Here is a 24,513-nt window from a genome sequence, read left to right as displayed (position 1 = left end):
CATTACGCTAGTTTCCAGAAAGCAAGAAACTTATGTAATCACGTATGAATCTAAAACACTGTCTGAAATCTGTTTCGAATTAAAAAGTGTTCAGTAGAGTTTCAGTCTAGCTAACGTCATAACCGAAGTTAGAAGGATTTGATTTTTCACAAAAATGACAACCAAATTGTAAGTGACAGGTGTAAAGTCTATTCAACAGGCTGTGAAGTAACCTCACTGTTGATTATTCAGCTGATGCAAAACTGAAAATGCCTCTTTCCAAAAAAGTAAAAATCCTGAAAAATTTCTGAAAAAAAAGTTTCATTACACAGTATTGCACAGACTCGACGCATACTGATTATATTATAATGAATATACTAAGTAGATTACATATATTAAATGAAAATTGTATAAATATTCATATTAAAAGAACTGACTAAGGTTTATTGCCTGTAAAGCATTAGCTGATGCTAAGACATAGAGGAGGCTACTACTGCATGCTAATTCTCGTGGTTTCCTCTAGGAAAGTTCTCAAAACTGATCCAAACAGGTAATGTGAAGCATGTGTTTCAATTTACTCCATATTATTTATACCACAAGTAACGAAAAGCCCCTGCAGAGACTGGCTGACAGAAGCACATTGCTGGATTTTGAAATCAAGTTTGCTTTATACCGGAGACAAAAAAAAAAAAAGATAAGACTTAAAAAAAATAATAATAATTAATGATTTTGACCTCATACACCAGGTGTGTAGAAAGAAAAATTGTATTTTACATGTATGAGCCAGAATCAAGGGTGACTCCCACCTTCACAGTTAAAGACATGGCTGAGCTCCAAAACAACCACAGCTTTACCCAGACAGGTTTGAGCTGCTGTAAATGCCAAATTATTTAATGAGCAATTTGACTAATTAATAGTTGAAATGCAATCGCCTGTATTGTAAAATTCTATATTAGTATTTATAATAAATGAGGATGTCCTACATTTAGTTGCAATGGGTGCAACAGGATCATTTAATGTTAATTCAAAAGGACTCGTGCCGAGATTCAATTTAATTCTAATTCAATTTAGTGGCACAGTTAAAAATAAAGCGGTTTGAAAAGTTGGAATTGACGATCCACAAGTCGCTATCACGAATTACACAGTGCAGGCAATCAATCAATCAATCAAATCAATCAATCAATCAACAAAACATGGAACATCCATCCGTCAGGCTCTCAAGAAATGATTCAGATGAATCAAATGATTGACCAAAACACCAGAGTGCGAATCCTTTAGAATCCACTGTAATTACCAGTCTAGACACTAAATACTCAAACTGAAATGAACTTACTTTTAATAATTCGTTCGGTGGTCGACAGCTTTTCTTTTGGCTCTTTAGTCGACATCTTCTCACCGTTCAGTCAAGGTTTATTAGCCAGCAAATGAGCAAAGATTCCCTGCTTGTTTGCTGCTGCCAGTCCGAGGAAGGAGAGATCGCAAAGCGGCCAGTGACTCCAAAGGGTCCGAGAACTGTTCAAATTCAGACCAGCGGGCAGGTTTAACGCACTAACACAGCTAATTTAGTCAACACTGAACAACAGCTGGGTACACGGGTCACAGGGCAGCATAATAACATCGCCAGCACACACACGGACTCGAACGCTTGCCCTCGCTAACACCGATCGTCGCTGATAAACTAACGTTAGTAGAATCGAGTCTGGTATCTGTGTTTTCCTGCCGACATTGACCTAACGTTACGTTATCTATCTAGCTATCCGTTTTTCTCTATCAGATACCTTGGGCTCGTAGCAACTGGAGCCAGCGACACAAGATGATTAGGGTTTGGTGCGCAATCTTGAACGTTAATCCGATTTTCCACTTTGCAGAGTCAGAACGTCAACTCGCCAGTTTAGCTAGACTCTCATAAGAGAGTTCGGCATAATAATAACGTGCCGAACCACGGCGATTTGTCTTAATAAACATATGTCCTGTCGTGTGAGAACAGCGATTGCGCGACCTACCCGCCCACTCGAGCTAACCATATGGCTAGCAGTAACTTCCAATCACACTCTCGTTCCCAGCTCCTCAGATTAAACGCTAATCTCTAAACCTCAGAAGGATTTCCTGCAATATGGCGGAGCTGAGCCCTCGACGCGCTGGCGTAGGCGTGACGTGGCACGTAAAATGACACGTGCGATGTAGATGGTTAAATGGGTCGTGCTGGGGGTCCCTCGGCTTGGATGGGCATCACTGAAAAAGAAAGCAGAAAAACTACAAGGCGAAAGCAGTCCATTGAAAAGTGTGACGTTTATCTTTTAAAACCACACTGTAGGTCTCTTGCCACAAAGGAGAAAGTTTTAGGGGACATCTTTGTCAAGATGTTTAAGGGAAACTGTATAATAGCATCACTGTTCATTTTGACTGTCAGTTTATGTGCTGCCCTCTTCATAGCATTAATGGGTAACAAACTGTATGAGCATTTGCAGGAGTTTGGATCTTTTCCTTGGGGTCAAAATGTCATTTAAAGTGGTTTCTGTGGTAATCACTGTTTTTCGAAACTGGGGTTGGGACACACATGGGGAAGCAAGGGGTGCTGAAATGATTAAATTTATTATTATACATTTGTATTTGTATTTATTTGTTATACAATTTATTTTCTGGGCTGTTAAAGGTAAAGTGCAATTAAGACATTTTGTATGTTTAACAATTTTGTTTTACAATAAAAGTAACTCTTAAAACTGGTTAAAATCAATAATTATTAATCCTAATATTTTTTTCTCTTTTTTTGCCATGCTTCCACAAAAAAACAAACAAAAGTAAAGTGTTAAATTTGTATGCTGTCAACAACTAAATATCTTCCTCATAATATTTTTAAGGATTTATTTTCAGTGTTAAAGCTGTGAATTATAAAATCAGCAACCTGGCATGCTTTTCACCTTTTTCGGCATTAAATTTTACCCATATATACTGTGGCTACCAACAGTTTAACCAACTGTATATGCATAGTGGTTACTAAATATAGTGCATAACCCACTACATTTACTGTATAAACACTTGTATAATAAAAAATTGTATAATCAATTAATTATGATTTTATACTCTCAATGTGTGCAAACAGCATGAATATATATCACATCACTGCTATTTTTCCTCTATCCTAAGAGCATTCAAATATTCATAAAACGGAAAGCTTCAACTGCAAAATGAGGTGGAAAAAGTTGCTCAACATGGGGCCTCAGCACACAAGCATCTTTGTCATAACTACAGCACAAATTCAAAATGTTGAGTATGACATGACTGTGTACTCATACTTGCATCCACCAGGGGGAGGCAAATTCTTTGTTAGAGCCTATTGGGTTTATACAAAGAGCAATATTTTTATCTTCAGTAATTAAAACGACCATAAGCCTCATTCCTGAATGAAAGACATGAAAAGGTCAAACTCAAAGAAAAGTATTGGGATATAATTTATTTATCTTTAAAATAGAGATGTCCGTTCCATTTACCATGTCTACCACTTTGAACAGACATTACCTAGCACTAAGTCTGCATATTTTACATTAGGAAAGCATACAGCCAAGTTATCTTTTACAAACCTAGTGATCATTATTATGTTTTTAAGACAAAGAAAGACCATTTTTATACACACAAACAAACAAACAAACAAACAGTTTTCAGGGGTGGAAGCTGGTTTTTCCAGATGGTTGGCAATCCTGTCATAGTATACAATGGTTTTCACAGGTAGTTTGCCAATGTCTAGACATAATGCAGCCTGATTCATGAGGAACCCAGATAATTCTACCTCCATCAGCATCAACATGAAATAGACACCCAACCCAAGTCTGACAAACACGGAGCGATCTAATTCAGACAGAGCCTGCATACTAACATCTTGGTTCAGCTCATTTAATGAATGTAGTAGCACCAGTGATTAAAGTTAGTGCGTCATCTAAACATTTCTATCATGTCAACTTCCTGAATCTAAGGCAACGTAATTATGGCTCTAACTGTTAAAACATAAATAGATAATTAAGTAAAGAGCACTTGTAAAGATGTACCTGTGTAAACACTAAACTGAATATTTATTGAAAAATACATTTCTAATTGCTATAGAAATCAGTTTTAGAACGGGAAGGCAAGGAGGAATACGAAGAACACACACACACCTCACCACAGTGAACAAGTCTTCATCTTAATACCCAGCATAGGCACAAAGTGGCTATTTCAGCGGCAAACACCTGAAGAGACCATAACATACATACTGAAAACAGATCCAGGGTGAAAACAAAAGGCATGAATGAAGGTTACACTACATATTAATTAGAGAAAACAAGATATGATATGTAACAGACCTGATGGTGGAGGTAAGTCCAATTTTGCCACTGAATTCCTAAGTTAAATAGTATGGCTGTATTAGTTTGATTATATTAAATATCAATTAAAATGTGGGGCTTATGGAAAGGAAGTACATTTCCGATGAACATGAGATGGCAAAACTAAACAAGAGGAGGATTATGGTGTTAGTTACAAACCTTAAAATTGTAAATTATGCATCAGCATTAGTTTAAGTATGCTTGGTAATGACAGTGCTAGTGCAAATGTTTGCACTTAAGCCTAAAAAAACTAATCTTTTTAACACTTTTCTCCACACATACTACAGTTCACTCACACTCCTTTCGAATTCTAGCTAAGAAGCTCCTTCCAGCGCGAATTTGCTTGTATCTGAGACATAAGGCTCTCTCCATTGTAGCGGTAGCTCTGATCTCCCAATCTCATCCACCACAACAGTACCAAATAACTTCACCCACATTTAACTCAGATTTGTATTAAATCTCCCAGTTTTTCTGCTACAGCACAAAACTGGATCCACTGGAAAAACAAATAGCATCTTTGGCTGCAGGTCCGAAAAAAACCTGAAGAGCAAAAATGGTTGTTTCTTCCCCCCCCTAAAAAACTCGGCACAATTCGGTCTCAGTCTGATTGCATAGGCTTTACTGTTTTGTTAAAGCAGCTTTTTTCAGATATGAAATTAAATTTTAAGATATCAAAGTGGTTGAACCAACATATTAGCATGAACTTGACAACTCAAATTAAAACATCAAATCGTAGCTCTTCATATCTGTCTAGATGGCCAACAGAACACCTTTTCTTGAACTTTGATATCTTCATTGTGTATGGGGGCCCCTGAGGTCCGTGTGAATTATTTTTACTTGATCTAAGGCTACTGAGAAGGTCAGAACGGGAACAGCATGACTCCATAACCAGCCATGACTGATCAAATACAAAAGTAGTCTAAAGTGCAAACTGAAGATCCTGTTGCAGATGCCGCTTTGATTGCAGAAAAGTCTTGTTAATTTTACACTTGACAAGACTCCATCTTGGCGTACAATATTTTATAACATGCAGCTTGAAGGATCTACAAAAGGCTTGAATGAATGACCAGTGTACATATCATTTTTTTCTCCATAGACCGTAATGTTTCATGATCACTGCATAATGAAGCCTGGCTGGGGTGCCATGCGTGGGGGGGGTCTCTGGGGCAAAGGTGGGGCGTATTGCTGCATGTACATGCTGGGGTATCCCTGATTAAGAGTGGGTGGCATGTTTCCCACTCTAGGGGGAATAGGGGGGTATGGAGTAGTGGGAGTGAATGGAGAGGCCGCAGCGAATGGAGATGTAGGAGGGTAGGAGACGGCTGCGGTGGGCAGAGCAGGAGGAGTTTGGGTGACTTTAACAGGTGGAAGAGGAGGAGCCCGCCGGGGCATCTGCATGGGAGAACCATTGACCTCTCTATGGAGAGCGGCTGGCCTGGAGGGAAGGTCCTGAGTACAAGAGGGCTGAGGTGCAGCTGGAGCCATGTGGTGTCCCTTCAGCACCATTTCCTCAAGCTTCTCTATCTTGACTCTCCGCATGTGAGCCAGCTTCCTCTTACTCTGATACTCATCGATGAAGGTGTCGAGGGGGGTCACGCCATCAAGGAGCGAATCAGCCATGTTCTGATTTGAAAAAGAGAGAAATAATAGCATGATCATTGACTAATGAGTCCATCAGATGATGAACAATCCCAAGCGGATATATAATGCAACTTTTTAAAGGCGGTTTAAGCTGCGTGGTTATGGATGTACCTCAGTTTCTTCCTCGATTTTGGCACCTTCTGCTTGAAGGAGTGCGAGGAGTGTGTCCAAGGAAGTGTTTCCAGATCGGTCATCTGTGAGGGAAAAAAAGGAAAGCAGAATGTGTTATAATTAAGATGTTTGAAAAATTGTGACAGTAAAATACTGCCATCCAATTGAAGTAGTAAAGGATGGTGCTGGCAAAGCCAAGGTCATGGTTTCAGTTCCCAAATAATTCAACGCAAGTCGCTTTAGATAAAATGGTCTGCCAAATGCACTACTGTACATGTAAATAATATAAAATCTGATACTGAAATGATAATGTAGGAATTTAGAAAATTTGCCGGAAAAGTTAATGAAACATGTTAGGGGTAAAGAAAAACAGCACCTTTTGGCTTTAGCCATTGTGCAACATCAAAGGCAGCAATATAAATCTGCCAACTTGGTGTGCTTGCCTTCAGTAAACTTGCTAAGGCAACAACAGGGTGTGTTTCACCATTGAGTTCAGGAGCCATGGCTTCAGATTTCACAGTACAACTGGACACGCCTGTCAGAAATTCTCAGAGGTCAACAGACATTTGCGTCAGAAATGTATTTAATGTATTAATATGCTTAAATTACACAACAGCAATTCATGATCAAGAGATGAGGAAAATTAATTTGAGAAAAAAAAAAGATTTGAAATCAGAAACCAATGTTGCATACATATAATGGAATACATAAATAAATACAATTTAATTGTTATTTTGATTAAATAATAGATTAAAGCTGTCGGACATCTCAAACGGCATTTTGACGGCTTGGAATATGCCATTCCATATCAGTCTAGCGCTCTTCACTGATTTACATCTATTTACATTTATTTTCCTGGCACAGGAATGTTTTGCTGTTGTTGTATTAGACCGTCTATAATTCTAAATGTCGTCCAACCACTTAACAGGCTGCTCTTGCCATGTTTATCACATTATTAATAACTACAACACTCAACTCTGAGTAATGCTGTGTTTCTTTACTAGTCAAATAAAAACTGTCATTTACCAATGCCTTTTTGCTGTCCTCTTTTGAATGACAGGCTATGATTGACTCATTGCTTTTTCTGAAAAAGTCTAATATACTGCTAATTCACTGCAATTCATAATATTATTATTATTATTATTATTTAGCCTAGCCTCTTTTCAGCACTGCTTCAAACATTACAATATTCATAACTTTTGTTAACTCTACAGTAAGTAAAGCCACTTAGCCAGGTAATAAGTCTTCGCCAACTTGTTTTGTTTGCACATATAATACAATATAATCAGTCACAGTCAGACATCAACTGTACAAATCAGCATACTTTGACTACAGATATACATGCTTCAACAACAAATCGAGACTGACCTAAAAACGGTTCCTCTTATGAGACAAATCGAAATGGAGCAGGAAAGAAAGGAAGGGCAGGGCCTTTTAAATAAAGGTTTGTGTTTAATACACTAACCCAATCACTAATATGCTATTAATGCGGGATAAAGTAACAATGCATTAAACTCCGGATGAAACAAGTTGTGACATTTGGGCTCATTAGAGACAGAAAGATGTGGCCGCCTGAATGACATCTGTTTTTCCAAGTTAACAAGTGCCCACTTCATTAATTTTTAACTTACCTTATGTAAAGTGTAGAGCAAATAAAACTTCTGCCCAGAATAAAACCATTTTTGTGTAGAATGACTCATCAATTTTGCCCATTCTTGACTTCCATTCCCAATCAGCCTTTGGGTGCAGTGCACATACACATACTACCATACTACAAATGAACACAATATGCAAATTCGAAAACATTCGAAATACCCAAATGACCCATTTTATTTGCCTAAAGAAACATTACACAACAAAGCACAATGCTTGAAATACTGTAACCCAAAATGCATTGCTTGCATTTCATTGCAAACATCCTGCCGATCATGAGACTGCTATCGGTCTACAGCCAGCTCAGCTTACTTTGTGCTTTATGCAAGTGTGTGACAGAGCAGACAAAGAGAGAAAATACTGAATGTGTGTGTTCGTGTTTGTGTGTGGGCATACTCCTTCCCCCTCTCCAAGACATTGCTCAGGGCACAAAGCCACACTGTTACTGTTGAGATCAGCTCCACAGCAGCATCAGAATGGGCCGTCATGCTGAAACACCCCCAGGGAGCTGCTCTGTTGTTATGGCTCAGCTTTGGGAATGGGGGTGGCGGTGGGTTAATGCACACACAGGATCCTCACCACACAATTTAGCCTGAAGACTAGGGCTTTTGTTTATCTGGGTCAAGTGAACGACTGACTGGCCAGCCTGTCCAGATGCACTAGCACTGCTGCTTTGGCTGCTACTGCTGCTCAGATCCAGTAAATCCTTATCTGGGACAGATAACCACCCCAGCCTGGGAAAGTGGGTAACCTACATTTCACCAAAGCCACTATTATTCTTTTCAGCTCATCAGGTTTATTTCCTCTATACAAAAACAGGAACTATACCTCAAGGTGGTGGTGGTGGGGTGGTGGGGATTGGGGGCTCTGATGTGAAGGGCTGGAAGTGAAAAGTGAAACATGCATGTAAACAAAAGAAAGTTTCACATGAAAACTCATCATAATAGGGATGCACGGAAATGAAATTCTTGGCCAAACAATATGAAACACTGGGAACAAAGGCCGAATACTAAACACGCATTTTCCCCCATGTAGGCCTATTTTTGCCCACCCCTCCCCCATTGCATAAATTAAATGGCCAAAATGTGCTTTTAACTGTTTTGTTCTGCTTCTCAAATAAAACATAATATTTTTTTAAACATATTTACTTAACACTGAACATTTTTTTTTTATATTCTAGCTGACATTATGCCAACAAAGCACAATTGAACTTAATAAAAGCATAGTTTTAACTTCAAATAATATTTTTTGGACATTTTGAATTTTTTACTGTACAAATAAAGGCAGCCTTGCTGAGCAGAAGAGACTGCTTTTAAAAGATTAGAATATAGACCTGGGCGAAAAATCGATTGAATGAATTAATTCATATTTTTTGTTACAGGCGATTTAAAAAATAAGTAAATCAAGTTTTTGTGTAATGGCGCATTTTTGGCTCCCCGTAGCTTCCGTAGCGTTAGTTTCACATGGCAGTATGGCAAGCAACAACAACAACATCATAGCACACACGAAACAGCAAGCGACAACATGGCTACCGGTGAGAGTTGGAAGTTTGTTCCCAAGAAAGGAATAAAATCATCTGTTGTTTGGAACTGGTATGGGTTTGCTGCAACAGACGTGGAGCAAGAGACCCCACGCTGCCTAAAGCCCATCGCAATCAAAAGCAGCAGGCACCAGCCGAATATGGAAATGGGGGTTACATTTGTCTTGCTTTTGATTAGGGCTGCTCCGATCACGATCGGCCGATCGTTAATGCGCATCTCGTCAGTAAAGCCGGTTTTCTGATCAGCGGTAAATTCCCTCAGGTGCGGGATTTCACATCGAGCAGCTGTTACTACAAGGAGCCATAACTGAGAAGATGCACAAATCCACTTCATTTTCAGCGTTTATTTGCGCATCTCCTCAGTTAACAAACGGCTCTGTGTAGTAACAGCTGCTCGATGTGAAATCACGCACCTGATGGAATTAACCGCTGATTAGAGAACCGGCTTTACTGACGAGATGCGCATTAACGATCGGAGCAGCCCTACTTTTGATTAAATAAAAGCAAAATTTGTTTTAAGTTGTCTGCTGTTTGTACTTATTGCTTTCCTTAAGTAGGGGGAAAAAAAAATCGAAAAAAAATCGGAAATCGAATAAAAAAAAAAAAATCGGAGATTTTATTTTTAGGCCATATCGCCCAGCCCTATTAGAATATATTATAGATCCCAATTTGAAGTGTTATAATGAATGCATTAATAGAGCTGTTGTAGGGTAATTATTATTATCATTATTATGTTTTTTTTTTATTATTTTACAGAACAGTAAAATTACAATACTATCATTTATGAATGTTGATGGAGCTGTTGCTTTTTCTCAGCTTTTATTTTGGCAGAAACCCGCCAAAATAGGAAGGAAGATCTCAGTGCTTCTTTTTGTTTACACACAACATGCAAATTTATAAATGATTCTCATTACGAATTTGGGAAAATGTTTGTCGCACGTATCACATTGTCATATGCCTTTAAAAATAAAAAAATGCTTTGGACTTTGAACCCTGGCGCCGTGAGCTTGTGCAGCACTGTCAGAAACATGCCAACATGTTTGCTGCATTAGTGCGTGCCTCTATTTGATTGCGTTAGTCATTGTTCTGTACATAATATTTGGCCTCTTTATTTATTCGGTCGAATAATTTAGGTTGCCGAACATTCTAAATCTTAGGGGTGTCGCAATATACCAGTATTGGTTATAACTGTGATATTCAAAGCAACAATTATCGATATTGTGTTAATTAAGTGTGTGACGATATACTGACATTAGCAATAACCGCAATATTTCAAATGAACAGTTCTCTTATGATAACACCACATGTAAATACTCCATCACCGGTACCTGGTTGAGCTCCCAGGTGGCAGTATTGTGCCTTAACGCTGACACCTGTCACACAAGAAGACGACAGCGCTTGCAGCTACTCCGAGGAGAGCAGTGTTGGTCAGAGTAGGTTGCCATTATTTTACTAGACATATAATGGGAAACGTTATAACCGGTTTACAGCAGTTTTCTGTGTCCATATACTTAACCACCATCATTCCAGTTCAGAAGGAGCCATCTCCATCCTGCTTCAATGACTATCGTCCTGTTGCACTTACTCCCACCCTCATGAAGTGCTTTGAATGGCTAGTCATGCACCACATCAAGTCTGACCCCACCCCCCCCCACCTCCCTGGACCCCAACCGGTCGACCAATGATGCCATCGCCACTGCCGTCCACTCAGCACTCACAAATCTGGACAAAAAGGACTCATATGTCAGTTGCTGTTGGACTTTCTGACTGGAAAACCTCAGACAGTCAGGTCGGCAGCAACACATTCAACACCATCACACTGAACACTGGGGCCCCCCTAGGATGTGTGTTGAGCCACCTCCTCTTCATTTTACTGAGCCATGACTGCACACCGTCACACAACTCCAACCTCTTCATTAAGTTTGCGGATGACACAACTGTGGTGGGTCTCATTAGCAACAAAGATGAGACAAACTACAGGAGCAAGGTGAGCCGCCTGGTTGGGTGGTGTAGGGACAACAATCTCTCTCTGAACGTAGAAAAGATGAAGGAGATTGTTGTTGACTTCAGGAGAGCGCACACTCAGCACGCTTCTCTGACCATCAACGGTGCGACTGTGCAGAAAGATGAACAGCAGCAAGTTCCTGGGTGTTCACATCACAGAGGACCTCTCCTGGACCGACAAGACCTTAGCACTGGCTAAAGGCGGGTGTACATGGTGCGATTTTTGCTGTCGTACGAGTTTGCATGTGTTTTTTTTCAATCGTGTGGAAATCGCGTATTCTCGTATGGTCGTGTCTCGTATCATTTGCAATGAATTACTAGCCGAGCAGAGTGGCTTATGAGCACTTCCCGACCTCCCGATCATTTTTAAACATGTCTAAAAAGTTTGTGAGTTATCGATTTGAATTCGTGCCATTTGTGCTGTTGAACGAGCCGATTTGTTGATTTATCTGACGTTGACCAATCATGAACTAGGAAAACCACAGAAGAAAAGAACGAAGACGGCAGCGCCACGGCGAATGTGGACAAACATCGCTGTATGTTTCTAGCAACGTGTTCCAATGCCTTTTTAGTTCTCTCTCGCTCTCGCTCTCACACACGCATATGCAGTTTACAGAGACTCTCCATATACATAACGGTATTCTATACTGTATATCCCCATACACTACCTCTATCCATCACGGAAAATGCATGTCTAAAATTTATATTAAACACTGTATAGTATTTTTTAAAGCCATTTGGTTTACGAGGGCACAGGAATTGTCTTCACATACCATGTTTACATTGTAATACCTATTTCAGATATTTATAAACCATATACAAGAACACACACACACACACACACAGGGTAACCAAACGTCCCGGTTTCCTATTGCTGAAAAATAACCTGTACGTGTAGGAAACAGTCACGGCTTGTATCAATATTTAATATGCAGTTATGAGAGAGGGAGAGCAGTTATATTAGGCGCGTTCCACTTGAAGCAGCGCTGCACAGAATGATCACCTGTATGACATCAAAGTACCGCAAGAGCGATTCGAATGCATTGGACATGTGTCCTCTCTTAGCGCTCTCGCGGTAATTTAATGTCATACCTTCTGTGTGTGCAGCGGTGCTTCAAGTCGAACGCCTTTGCTGTTGACGGCTGTACTGCGTTTGAGCTCCGTCACTATATTCTTTTCATTGACTATTTTTAACTTAAAAATCAATTTTATACATCATTGTTTCCGTTTATATAACGCGTGAATATATCCTCTATTGTATTCTACAACAAAAACAATCAGAGCGCCTCGCTATCACTAGTTTTATTTTGATCTCCCGGGTCCGCTATTAGCTTTTAGCCAGTTAGCATCAGCAAGCGTGTTAGCTGCTAACTGCGCTTACATTGCTAATACTCTATTCTCACACATTACCACTGCTGTACTCACTGTTACTTGCTTTAATGGCGGATGAATGTCTCCACTCTGTGCAGCTCGAGCTCGAGGCCGTGGGGAAGCAGATTCGCGACCTGGAACAGAGGCAGGCCCAGCTGAGAGAGTGGAGAGCCGCGCTGGAATCATCCCGGGCTGACGCTCACAAGTCCGGGGTAAGTATACAGCGTGCTGTTAACAGTCCCACCACGTCTACTCCGTGTGTTTCTCTGCGCAGGCCCGGTGCACCCAGGACGCGATCTTCCCAGATGTCCTTCACTGCGACGCCGGGACACCACGGACCCTGGATGCATCCACAGCTGAGGACGCGAGCTGGGTCCCGGGCGACTACTTCTCCCCCTCCTGCCTTCGAGCTCTCCATCCAGAACCGCTTCGCTCCCCTCCGCGAGACAGGACGCGACGCTGTGATCATCGGAGACTCCATCGTCCGACACGTAAGTGCTACGTTAGCCGAAGGTAAAGTGCACACTCATTGTTTGCCTGGTGCTCGTGTTCTCGATGTTTCTGCGCAGATACCCGCGATCCTGAAGGACGGCGAGAGCCCCAGAGCGGTCGTGCTTCACGCCGGGGTTAACGACACCACGCTGCGGCAGACGGAGACGCTGAAGAGGGACTTCAGGAGCCTGATCGAGACGGTTCGCAGCACGACGCCCGCGGCTACGATCGTCGTGTCAGGACCACTGCCCACGTATCGACAAGGACACGAAAGGTTCAGTAGACTTTTTGCTTTAAATGAATGGTTGTTGTCATGGTGTAAAGAACAGAAACTGCTATTTGTTAATAACTGGAATCTTTTCTGGGAGCGTCCTAGGCTGTTTCGCGCTGATGGATTACACCCCAGCAAAATTGGAGCGGAGCTTCTCTCTGACAACATCTCCAGGACACTTCGCTCCATGTGACTAGTAAGACAATTCTCAAATAACCATTATGATGAGTTTTGTTCTAACCGCTTAAATGCTAAAGGTACTTCCGCTGTAAAACCTATTAAGACTGTGTCTGTTCCCCGAATAGTGAGGTCAAAATATAAATATAATGTAGGATCTAGAAAAAATCTTATCGCAATTAAACCAGAAAAATGTAAAGTAAATGAACAAAAACAATTTTTAAAGTTTGGGCTCATAAATATTAAATCACTCGCACCAAAAGCAGTTATTGTAAATGAAATGATCACAGATAATAGTTTTGATTTACTCTGCTTGACTGAAACCTGGCTAAAACCAAATGATTATTTTGGTCTAAATGAGTCTATTCCACCAAACTACTGTTATAAGCATGAGCCCCGTCAGACTGGTCGTGGCGGGGGTGTTGCAACAATATATAGTGATATTCTCAATGTTACCCAGAAAACAGGATACAGGTTTAACTCTTTTGAAATACTTCTGCTAAATGTTACTCTGTCAGACATGCAAAAGAAATCTAATGTATCTCTTGCTCTGGCTACTGTGTATAGACCACCAGGGCCGTATACAGAATTCCTGAAAGAATTTGCAGATTTCCTCTCAGACCTTCTAGTTACAGTTGATAAGGCGCTAATCATGGGAGATTTTAATATTCACGTTGATAATGCAAATGATACATTAGGACTTGCGTTTACTGACCTAATAAACTCCTTTGGAGTCAAGCAAAATGTCACCGGGCCCACTCATCGTTTTAATCATACACTAGATTTAATTATATTGCATGGAATCGATCTTACTGCTATAGATATTGTACCTCAAAGTGATGATATTACAGACCATTTCCTTGTATCGTGCATGCTGCGTATAACTGATATTAACTATATGTCGCAGCGTTACCGTCTGGGCAGAACTATTGTTCCAGCCACCAAAGAAAGATTCGCAAATAACCTGCCTGATCTATCTCAACTGCTAATTGTACCCAAAAATACACACGAATTAGACAAAATTACTGACAACATGGGCACTATTTTCTCTAATACATTAGAAGCTGTTGCCCCAATCAAATTGAAAAAAGTTAGAGAAAAACGTACTGTACCATGGTATAACAGTAATACTCACTCTCTCAAGAAATTAACTCGTAGTCTTGAACGCAAATGGAGAAAAACTAACTTAGAAGTTTTTAGAATTGCATGGAAAAACAGTATGTCCAGCTATAGACAGGCTCTAAAAACTGCTAGGGCAGAGCATATACACAAACTCATTGAAAATAACCAAAACAATCCTAGGTTTTTATTTAGCACAGTGGCTAAGTTAACAAATTACCAGATGCCACCTGATTCAAATATTCCACCAACGTTAAATAGTAATGACTTTATGAATTTCTTCACTGATAAAATAGATAACATTAGAAATACAATAGCGAATGTAGATTCTACAACATCTAACACTTCAGTTTCATCCATCGCACCCAAAGATAAACTGCAGTGCTTTACAACCATAGGACAGGAAGAGCTAAATAAACTTATCACTGTATCTAAACCAACAACATGTTTATTAGATCCTGTACCCTCAAAATTACTGAAAGAGCTGTTACCTGTAGCAGAAGAAACGCTTCTCAATATCATAAACTCGTCGTTAACTTTAGGACACGTCCCAAAACCATTCAAGCTGGCGGTTATCAAGCCTCTTATTAAGAAACCAAAACTAGATCCTAGTGTACTGGCAAATTATAGGCCTATCTCAAATCTTCCATTTATGTCTTAAATTTTAGAGAAAGTTGTGTCTGCTCAATTGAGCACCTTCCTGCATAAAAATGATATGTATGAAGAATTTCAGTCAGGTTTTAGGCCCCACCATAGCACAGAAACTGCACTTGTTAAAATTACAAATGACCTGCTCCTTGCGTCAGACCAAGGCTGCATCTCATTTCTAGTCTTACTTGATCTTAGTGCTGCGTTCGACACCATAGATCATGACATACTCATAGATCGATTACAAAACTATACAGGTATTCAAGGGCAGGCTCTAAGATGGTTTAGATCCTACCTGTCCGATCGCTACCATTTTGTTTACTTAAATGGGGAGTCATCTCATTTATCATCAGTAAAATATGGAGTGCCACAAGGATCCGTCCTAGGTCCCCTTCTATTTTCAATATATATGTTGCCCCTTGGAAATATTATTAGAAAATACGGAATTAGGTTCCACTGTTATGCTGATGATACTCAGCTATATATCTCAACGAGACCAGATGAAACTTCCCAATTATCTAAGCTAACAGAGTGTGTTAAAAATGTAAAAGATTGGATGACACACAATTTTCTCCAATTAAATTCGGATAAGACAGAGATACTAATTATTGGACCAAAAAACACTACACAGAATCTTGTAGATTACAATCTGCAACTAGACGGATGTACTGTTACTTCCTCTACAGTCAGAAATCTGGGTGTTATATTAGACAGCAATTTGTCTTTTGAAAATCATATTTCCAACGTTACAAAAACTGCATTCTTCCATCTTAGAAACATTGCCAAGCTACGAAACATGTTATCTGTTTCTGATGCAGAAAAGCTAGTTCATGCATTCATGACCTCTAGACTGGACTATTGTAATGCACTTCTAGGTGGTTGTCCTGCTTCTTCAATAAACAAGCTACAGGTAGTCCAAAATGCAGCAGCTAGAGTCCTTATGAGGTCAAGAAAATATGATCATATTACCCCAATTTTACAGTCTCTGCACTGGCTACCTATTAAGTTCCGTATCAGTTACAAATTATCATTACTTACCTATAAGGCCCTAAATGGTTTAGCTCCAGCGTACCTAACTAGCCTTCTACCACGTTACAACCCATCACGCACCCTAAGGTCACAAAACGCTGGACTTTTGGTCATTCCTAGGATAGCAAAGTCCACTAAAGGAGGTAGAGCTTTCTCACATTTGGCTCCCAAACTCTGGAATAGCCTTCCTGATAATGTTCAGGGTTCAGACACACTCTCTCTGTTTAAATCTAGATTAAAAACACATCTCTTTCGCCAAGCATTCAAATAATGTATCTTTTTAATTGTGAGTGTAGTTGCATCTGTTCAAAGTTGCATTTTTATTCATTAGCTTGGGTTAAACTAATTTTACTTTGTTGGATCAGCAGCTATGCTAATGATGTCTGTATTTTGTTTCTATGTTTCGCCACGGGATGTAACTAGGATTTAAACAAGCTCCAGTCTGGATCCAGAACACCTGAGAAGAGATGATGCTGATGCCTCAGAGGACCCCAGATGATGCTAACCTTGAATCAACAAACAGAACTAACAATTATTGCTAAATGTGTGACTGAATCATATAATAACTTAATTAATAATATTGATAGTTCATCGTCTAGCTGACTACGTCTTGTATTATTATTATTATTTTTTCTAAAATCCTGTCAAATGTGCACAAACTACTAGCTACTACTAAATATTGTAGAAACATAATTTTCTGTAAAGTTGCTTTGTAATGATTTATTTTGTAAAAAGCGCTATACAAATAAACTTGAATTGAATTGAATTGAATTGAACGCGTCTATCAACTTTGTGAGATTGCTTCTGGAATTCGCAGGTTGTAAAATTGTGTCGTATATCATCTCGTCCGTACGATTTTCAGATAAACTCACTCGTGCCGTGTTCCTGGACATACTATCTTCCGACCATCCGAATTCGCACCGTGTACGCCCGCCTTAAGAAATCACAGCAGCGTTTTTACTTCCTCCGCAAACTGAGGAGAGCCAGAGCCCCACCCCCCATCATGTACACCTTCTACAGAGGCACCATCGAGAGCATCCTGTCAAGCTGCATCATTGTGTGGTATGGCGCCTGCAACGCGTCCTGCCGGAAGACTCTGCAACACATAGTGAGAGCAGCTGAGAAGATCATTGGTGTCTCTCTCCCCTCCCTCCAGCACATTTACGGAACCTGTTTCACTCGCAAAGCCCTCTGCATCGCAGGTGATCCCACCCACCCGTCACACAGTTTCTTCAGCCTGCTGCCATCAGGGAGGAGACTGCGGAATCTCCAGGCCAGGACCAGCAGACTGAAGGACAGCTTCATCCACCAGGCTGTCAGGAAGCTGAACTCCCTGATGAACTTGCCCCTCCTTCCCCTCCCCTCTTTTGCCCCAGGCACCACTGAACTATGAAAACTTCAAAAAAAAAAAAAAAAAAAAAAAGAGCGACCACATTGCTACATTAAACTCTATATAATGTTAAGTTGATCGCAGTGCCATGCACTTAAAGGGGGGGTGAAATGCTCGTTTTCACTCAATATCCTGTTAATCTTGAGTACCTATAGAGTAGTACTGCATCCTTCATAACTCCAAAAAGTCTTTATTTTTATTATATTTATAAGAGAAAGATAGTCTGTACCAATTTTTCCCGGAAAAACACGAGCGCCTAGAGGCGTGACGTGTGGGCGGAGCTAAAGAATCACGAGCGCCAGTAGGCTTTTGCATTGAGAGCGTTTGGAAGCTGTGACACAGATCCAGTGGCTGAAATTTAACAAGAGCAGCATCAGCAAAGGCGTCTCTAAGTGGTATGTACTGAAACTGTATATATTTGCTTAGCGGTTTTGGTAAATGACTAAGTTCCACTTTATGTGTTTTTTTTTTTTTAAGCTGTACATGTGGAAAGTGTAGTTTGATGACAACATCGCATGTTGTTTACTTGATGTGCTTACGCGCTAATAGCTAACAACACAGAGATATTTGAAGCAGTTTTACTCACCGCATGCGGTTCCAACACACGATCGTGACCCTTTTTCGTTGGGACTGCATTATCCTTAAGAAATAAACGATGTGCAATCCGAAATGCAAGGAACAAACAAACATTTCGCTCCATCTAACGTCACACAGAGCCATACTTTAAAAAAACTTTCTGAAACTTGTGACAAACCGGAAGAGGTTTTTTTGGAACAAAAATACTCCTTCAAACGTACAACTTAATTTTTGAAACTTTGTCCATGAACAATGAATGACTCAATTTGTATTAACATTAATAAAGATGAATAAATTGTGTAATAAACGTATGGTTCATTTTTCATTCATGTTAGTTAATACATTAATGTTAACAAATGCCATCTTATTGTAAAGCGTTACCATTAATATTTATTCATCATACTGTTGAACTTGAAAGTATTTTCTCTCTTGTTATTTCATAGGAGCTTCAAAGAAGACAGAGAAAGCCAGAGTCTTGTGCCCTGCGTTTATCAGTATCCTTATGTTTGTTGGGTGAAAAAGAAAAACTCAAACAAAGTAAAAAAATCATTCGACTTGTATATTCCCCCCACCCCCCAAGGTTTCTATAGATATCACGATAAATCTAATATCATGGCAGCCCTACTAAATATAAATACATTCTTTAGCCTTTTTACAATATTTCATATACATCTTGATATTTATGTTTTTATAATTAAAATATTGAGTATGGGTGATTTTTAACTGCATACATGAATTATAATTTAAGAAAGAATGCTTTTGAATTATTTCCATGTATATTTCAAAATAACAATAAATATTAACGAACATTTACTTTATAAGAAATATTTTACTGAAACTTCATGAAATATATGCTATCTTTCGAAAGTAAGGCAGCAATAATATATATATTAAATGCTTTTGAAAAAAAGTATTGTTTACCAATAACAAATTTAAGTGATCAAAATACAGTAATATTGTTAAATATTAATACAAATGAAAAAATAAATTCAATTACAATTTTTTTTTTATCAATATTATGCATTCTTTCTGAATAAAATATTTTTTAAAAAATGTACTGATGCCACACTTGAACAGAAGTGTACTGCAAAACTAGTCACAAAACCTAAAATGGCACAAAAGCTCATTTAAAAATAAATAAAAAATGACATCACATTTTAAACAATACACAATGAATCATCAATTTATAACCCAAGTCCTGTTCTACACCACAGATCCAATACTAGATCCAGCTCAGAGAGAGTGGGAGATGGCAAGGTTTAAAACATCTACTTTAATTCTAGTATACACCATAAGTCCAAACCAAAGCCAGATGACATTGAGTGTACAGATGAAGGTCAAATGAAACGTGTGTTAGTCCGCTGTTTGGAATCAGCTTCCAAGTAACCACTGCGTCATCAGTGAGTAATCAGTGACAGCGTTTTATTCATGATCAGCACACACACAGTGTAGAGGAGCATTGAGAGACACTGAATACCATTCCCTGTTCATTTAAAGTCACAGATCCTTCTCAGCTGTGACAGTCATCTGCTACCATTTAGTTCTGCCCACTGTTTCCATGAGGAAAAGACATACAGGGGAAGTGGTGCATACAGTAGTGCACAAAGCCTAAGAATTTGTGAAAATTACAAGTAAAACCTGAAAAACAGGCCCTTCAGGGGGTTATCTTATAGCTGGAAAAGATGACTAAGTTCATATGTTCACATGCCACAGCAATATAAACAAGTAGAGGGACGCTTCACACAGTTTTCACTGTAGCTTTTCAAAATTACATATTGTAGAAATAGTTCCAGGTCCATAAAGGACATAACCTCAATATACAAAACAAGTTTGTAATTGTAAGAGACATATGCTACACAGAAAGGCTACATGTTACATTTTATTCCCAGTATTTTACCTAGAGTAGACTTTCGCAGCTGATACGCCTCAAACTGTTCCTGTAGGCTCCGGTACCGACCGGTCAGTTCATTCTTTTGGTGGTCAAGTCTGGGCTGCAGTTTAAGGTTCTGCTCAGCCAGAAGACGGTTACTAGCCAGGGTCATCTCCTTGTTCTGCTGTAGTCCTTTAATCTGAGAAAACACAAGGAACATGTTAACTCCGTAAACAATGAGTACATATACATTTCAACATATACTACCAATAAAAAGTTTTGAATCAGTAAGATGTTTTTTTTCAGCAAGGACATATTGATAAAAGTTACAGTAAATACTTTTACATTGTTACAAAAATATATATTTCAAATACATGCTGTTCTTTCGAATGTTATATTCATCAAAGAATCCTGAAAAAAAAAGATCACCGCTTCTACAAAAATATTAAGTTTCAACATTGTTACAAAAGCTTTCTATTTCAAATAAATGCTGTTGTTTTGCACTTTTTATACATCAAAGAATCTTGAAAAAAAATTATACTATCTTAGTTTCTAAAACAATACATAATACAATAATAAAACAAGTTTGTTGAGCAGCAGATCAGTATATTAGAATAGTTTCTGGATGATCATGTGACACTTTAACATCACAGAAATAAATGACACTTAAAAAAATCTAATAGATAACAGTTATTTTACATATTAATAAAATTTCAAAATATTTCTGATTTCACTGTATTTTTTGTTTAAATAAATGCAGTTATGATGAACATGTGAAAGAAAAAGAAAAGTTGCAGAATCACTACAATATCTGTCACAAGAGTAAAGCTTCGTACAAACCAGGACATTAAATTAAAATTAAAATGTATGCATTTAGGAGACGCTTTTATCCAAAGCGACTAGCAGTGCAATCAGGCTATCAATTTTTACATATCATGTGTTCCCTGGGAATTTTTTTTAGTTCATACCCAAGCAATTTTTGCCGAGTGAACGTGCAAACTCACTCCCTAACATTAGATGGATCTTAATGAAAAACAGAAATACCCCAGTACACATCGATCGAATCCTATTTGATCTGCAATTCCTCTCTATAACAACTCCCTCTTATCGAGATTTTTGTAGTCGCTTTCATGTTTGTCATAAAGCCCTTTGTGTTCAAACACAAATGAGACCAGCAGATCTTATTTATTTTTTTATGCGTTTTGTGCATCGGTGTGTCACTCACATTGGTGCCATTTGTTTAGTCACAAGGCATTAAATGTCGGCGATAATCATGCTTGATATATGCCCCAGTGTGAACAAGCCTTAAATGTTTTCACATGACAGTTTTTATAATGTCCCACAGTGTCATGTTGCAGCTGCTTAACTGTCAGGTACATTTCTAAGCCTGAACAACATGGTATGAGGGCAGTGTAAAGTTAAAGTTAAACATATAACCCATGTACATTACTTTCATAATTACTAAAGGGCAGCATATACGTGTGTGGGGGGCTCCAAAACTGAGCCTTTCAAATGCCAAAGTAACAAGGTTTTGTAAATGATCATTGACCATTTCTGGTCTTGTACCCAATATAATTACAAAAGTTAAAAGCATGCAATCAAAAAACACCACAAAACCAAAAAGAGGCAGAAACTTTAACACCACACTCATATGTAATCATTTAAATGTAAAACAAGCATTAATAGGGAGTTGGTCCTCCCTTTGCTGCTATAAAAACTCCCACTCGCTGGTAGATGTTCCAGTAGATGTTAAAACAAAGTTGGAGGGATTTTCTCCCACTCAGACACAATAGAGAAGTGAAGTCAGGCCATATGGTCGATGGGATGATCTGGTTCACAGTTCAATTCATCCCAAAGGTGTTCAGTTAGAGGCATGGAGATCTTTCAGGTAGTTTCAGTCATAGTCGCCTATTTGGTAGGGATTAGGGTTGGGCCAATAGACGTTGCCATCGTCCATCGCCAGTGGCTGATAGACATCACGAAGTTGCGCTATGATTTGTGTCACTCAGCACGTCATAAATAGAACACAGCAGTTTACTGTAAGGGATTTGTGCTGTCATGATGTGCCGCATCCAGTGTAGAGACTATCACTGATTATAATCAAACTGATTTGAATCAGCTATCCTTTGATATATAGGTCACCCCACCTTAAGCCTATCCTTGTACTGGACGATCACAATGTACTTAACCGCTGCAACAGAGGCACAACATTACAGTCCCAATTGTAAAGGGTTCCAGCCGTACACAACGCAGAGAAACACATCACAAAAACTGTCTTCAGGAAGCACATCCCATTTCCAAGAACCTCATAAAAAAAAAAAAAAAAAAAAAAAAAAAAAAAAAAAAACACAATACATTGCAACATGCCACTTCTAGTGACGCACAACCCTGTGACTGCCATGATGAGGAACATTTAACAGTGTTTAACTGTCCAGACTCCTCCCTTTCAAACAGGTACACTTCTGCAGTTTCTGTTTACAGATCATGTGTCAGCGCATAACAGGACGATGTGAGAGCTTTCACGTGAATCTCAAATACCTCATACATGCACATAGCCTTCTAAAACACATGTTGACCAGTGTACGAGTCCGCAACTATTGTTTTTATGTGGCAGATAATTACAGTCTATATGAAATGTTACTGTATATGGCTTCTAGGGCACCATGCCACCAAAAAAACATTTCTTTTAGTCACCAATTTCAGTGAAAGCCAAGTTTTAAGAATGCATATGTTTGAGAAAGATGATTATTTAAACGGCAACAGATAAGCAGTTAAAAAAAATCCTCTTGTATAAATTTTTTTTTTTTGCCTTGGTAAATAAAAATCACCTGCTGCCAGATTAAACATGCTCTTCTGACACATACTGATACAAGGTTAACATCTTTCCATGAATTTGGAGGTCAAATCAACTCAGAACTGTGAACAAGAGCAGAGTATTATTTATTTGACATTATGCAAACACAACTGAGCGGTACTGATATTGTGTGCATTGGCAAATCTCAGTTTGTGGTCTCATGAGATGTGAATGCATTTATGGTCATGCATCGGCAATTATAATTCATATGAAACTTTAATAAAAAAAAAAATTCAAAAAATCAAATGGCCAAAAATAATCTGTCAAAGTTCTGTTTTAATAAAAAAAAAATAGTACACAAATATACTGAAATACTAAAAAAAAAAAATAATACGTTTCTTTTAAATGTAAAATGTATTATGGAAACTATCAATAAATGTTTACTGTAAGCATTACTAGTGCTTGGCATTAAAATGTGTATAAAAAGACTCATGCTCTGATTCCCAGGGTTTCATCCTACACATGTCAAAAGATATGTTTTTACAAGTGACAAAAAAGTGAAGCTCTACAAAAAATACATCACTAAAGAAAATAGAAAATACAACGTCCAACGTGTTACTTTCTACAAAACATGATCACGAGAAAATGACTTGCTTCACTGATGGGTGAAATACAAACAAAACAAATTCTATAGAGGAAATGAATATTCCCAAGTCATGGGCAATATTTTACACGGTCGGTTAACGAATGACATCACTTAACGTTAGTCATTCCGCGACGTCATAAAACAAACCAAACTGGCACGCAGAAACGTTTAAGACAATTCCCCCCAAAAAGTCAATTACCTCGTAATGGTAAAACAAACTATTTTAAAGAATAAAAATAAACACGGCCTACGTTCCCTCTGTATAAAATGGTGCTGTTTCAAATACACATTAACTCGACACGGTAACTTCGCCACTCTCTTCACGAGTAAAAGAAACTTACCTCTTCCGAGTCGTCGATAAATTTGTTGAGTTTTTCGTCATCTTCGAGCAGTTCGTTTAACTGAGTTAAGGTATAAGATCTCAACTTATTCTCAAAGGCAGCCATGTCTGGCACCGCGTTATCTGTCACACTTTGAAATGTGTCTGTAGATCGCGGTCTGACCAGGAAAAGCGAGTAACCCCAGAGTGCAGTCTGGACGATGATGGGGCGGGGCGACACGTGTCGGGGAGGAACTACACCGATAAGGGTCTGTCTGCAGACTGCAAGACGGGGGCGTAACTTGAAGTGGGCGTAACTTGAAGTAGGAGGCGTAACTTGAAGTTGTTCAAATCACACAGAACCACGCGAGACCTCAAAACGAGATTTTGTCGGGATGCGTTCGAAACCGCATACCCTTTAATTAGGCACTTAATTTCAATAAGTACTAACGCTAAAAGAGTTTATACTCTACAGCCTAAATGCGTATGTACGAAGTATGAATCCAAATTGTATATCATCATCCGCTA

General features: G+C 38.9%; 3 protein-coding genes across 8 annotated transcripts in view; 1 reads left to right on the top strand and 2 right to left on the bottom strand.

The window, feature by feature from the left end:
- LOC127958016 (protein phosphatase 3 catalytic subunit alpha-like) overlaps positions 1 to 2,145 on the bottom strand; it is a 39,199-nt gene extending 37,054 nt beyond the window's left edge. For 2 of the 6 annotated variants that reach the window (XM_052556795.1, XM_052556798.1), the window contains exon 1: positions 1,313 to 2,100. In XM_052556795.1, the coding sequence (XP_052412755.1) occupies positions 1,313 to 1,367 (55 nt within the window). In that variant the 5' untranslated portion in view covers positions 1,368 to 2,100. Of the gene's footprint in view, positions 1 to 1,312 lie in introns of all 6 variants that reach the window. The other 4 variants (XM_052556797.1, XM_052556799.1, XM_052556796.1 and 1 more) reach the window with 3 other exon arrangements.
- A 1,267-nt stretch (positions 2,146 to 3,412) lies between these two features.
- Positions 3,413 to 24,229, bottom strand: LOC127958021 (vacuolar protein sorting-associated protein 37B). The gene is made up of 4 exons (XM_052556803.1): positions 24,008 to 24,229; positions 20,254 to 20,425; positions 6,087 to 6,169; positions 3,413 to 5,957 (listed from the first exon to the last, which is right to left on the bottom strand). Exons 1-4 carry the CDS (start codon positions 24,110 to 24,112, stop codon positions 5,448 to 5,450), a joined length of 870 nt encoding a protein of 289 aa, XP_052412763.1. The 5' UTR covers positions 24,113 to 24,229; the 3' UTR covers positions 3,413 to 5,447.
- LOC127958022 (uncharacterized) lies at positions 12,723 to 13,610 on the top strand. The gene is made up of 2 exons (XM_052556804.1): positions 12,723 to 13,145; positions 13,224 to 13,610. Exons 1-2 carry the CDS (start codon positions 12,723 to 12,725, stop codon positions 13,608 to 13,610), a joined length of 810 nt encoding a protein of 269 aa, XP_052412764.1.
- Positions 24,230 to 24,513: the final 284 nt, after the last annotated feature.

This window comes from Carassius gibelio, chromosome B5 (assembly GCF_023724105.1).
Source record: "Carassius gibelio isolate Cgi1373 ecotype wild population from Czech Republic chromosome B5, carGib1.2-hapl.c, whole genome shotgun sequence".
Classification (NCBI taxonomy): domain Eukaryota; kingdom Metazoa; phylum Chordata; class Actinopteri; order Cypriniformes; family Cyprinidae; genus Carassius; species Carassius gibelio.
Note: the sequence above shows the minus strand (reverse complement) of the source record. Positions and strands in the feature narration are given on the sequence as shown.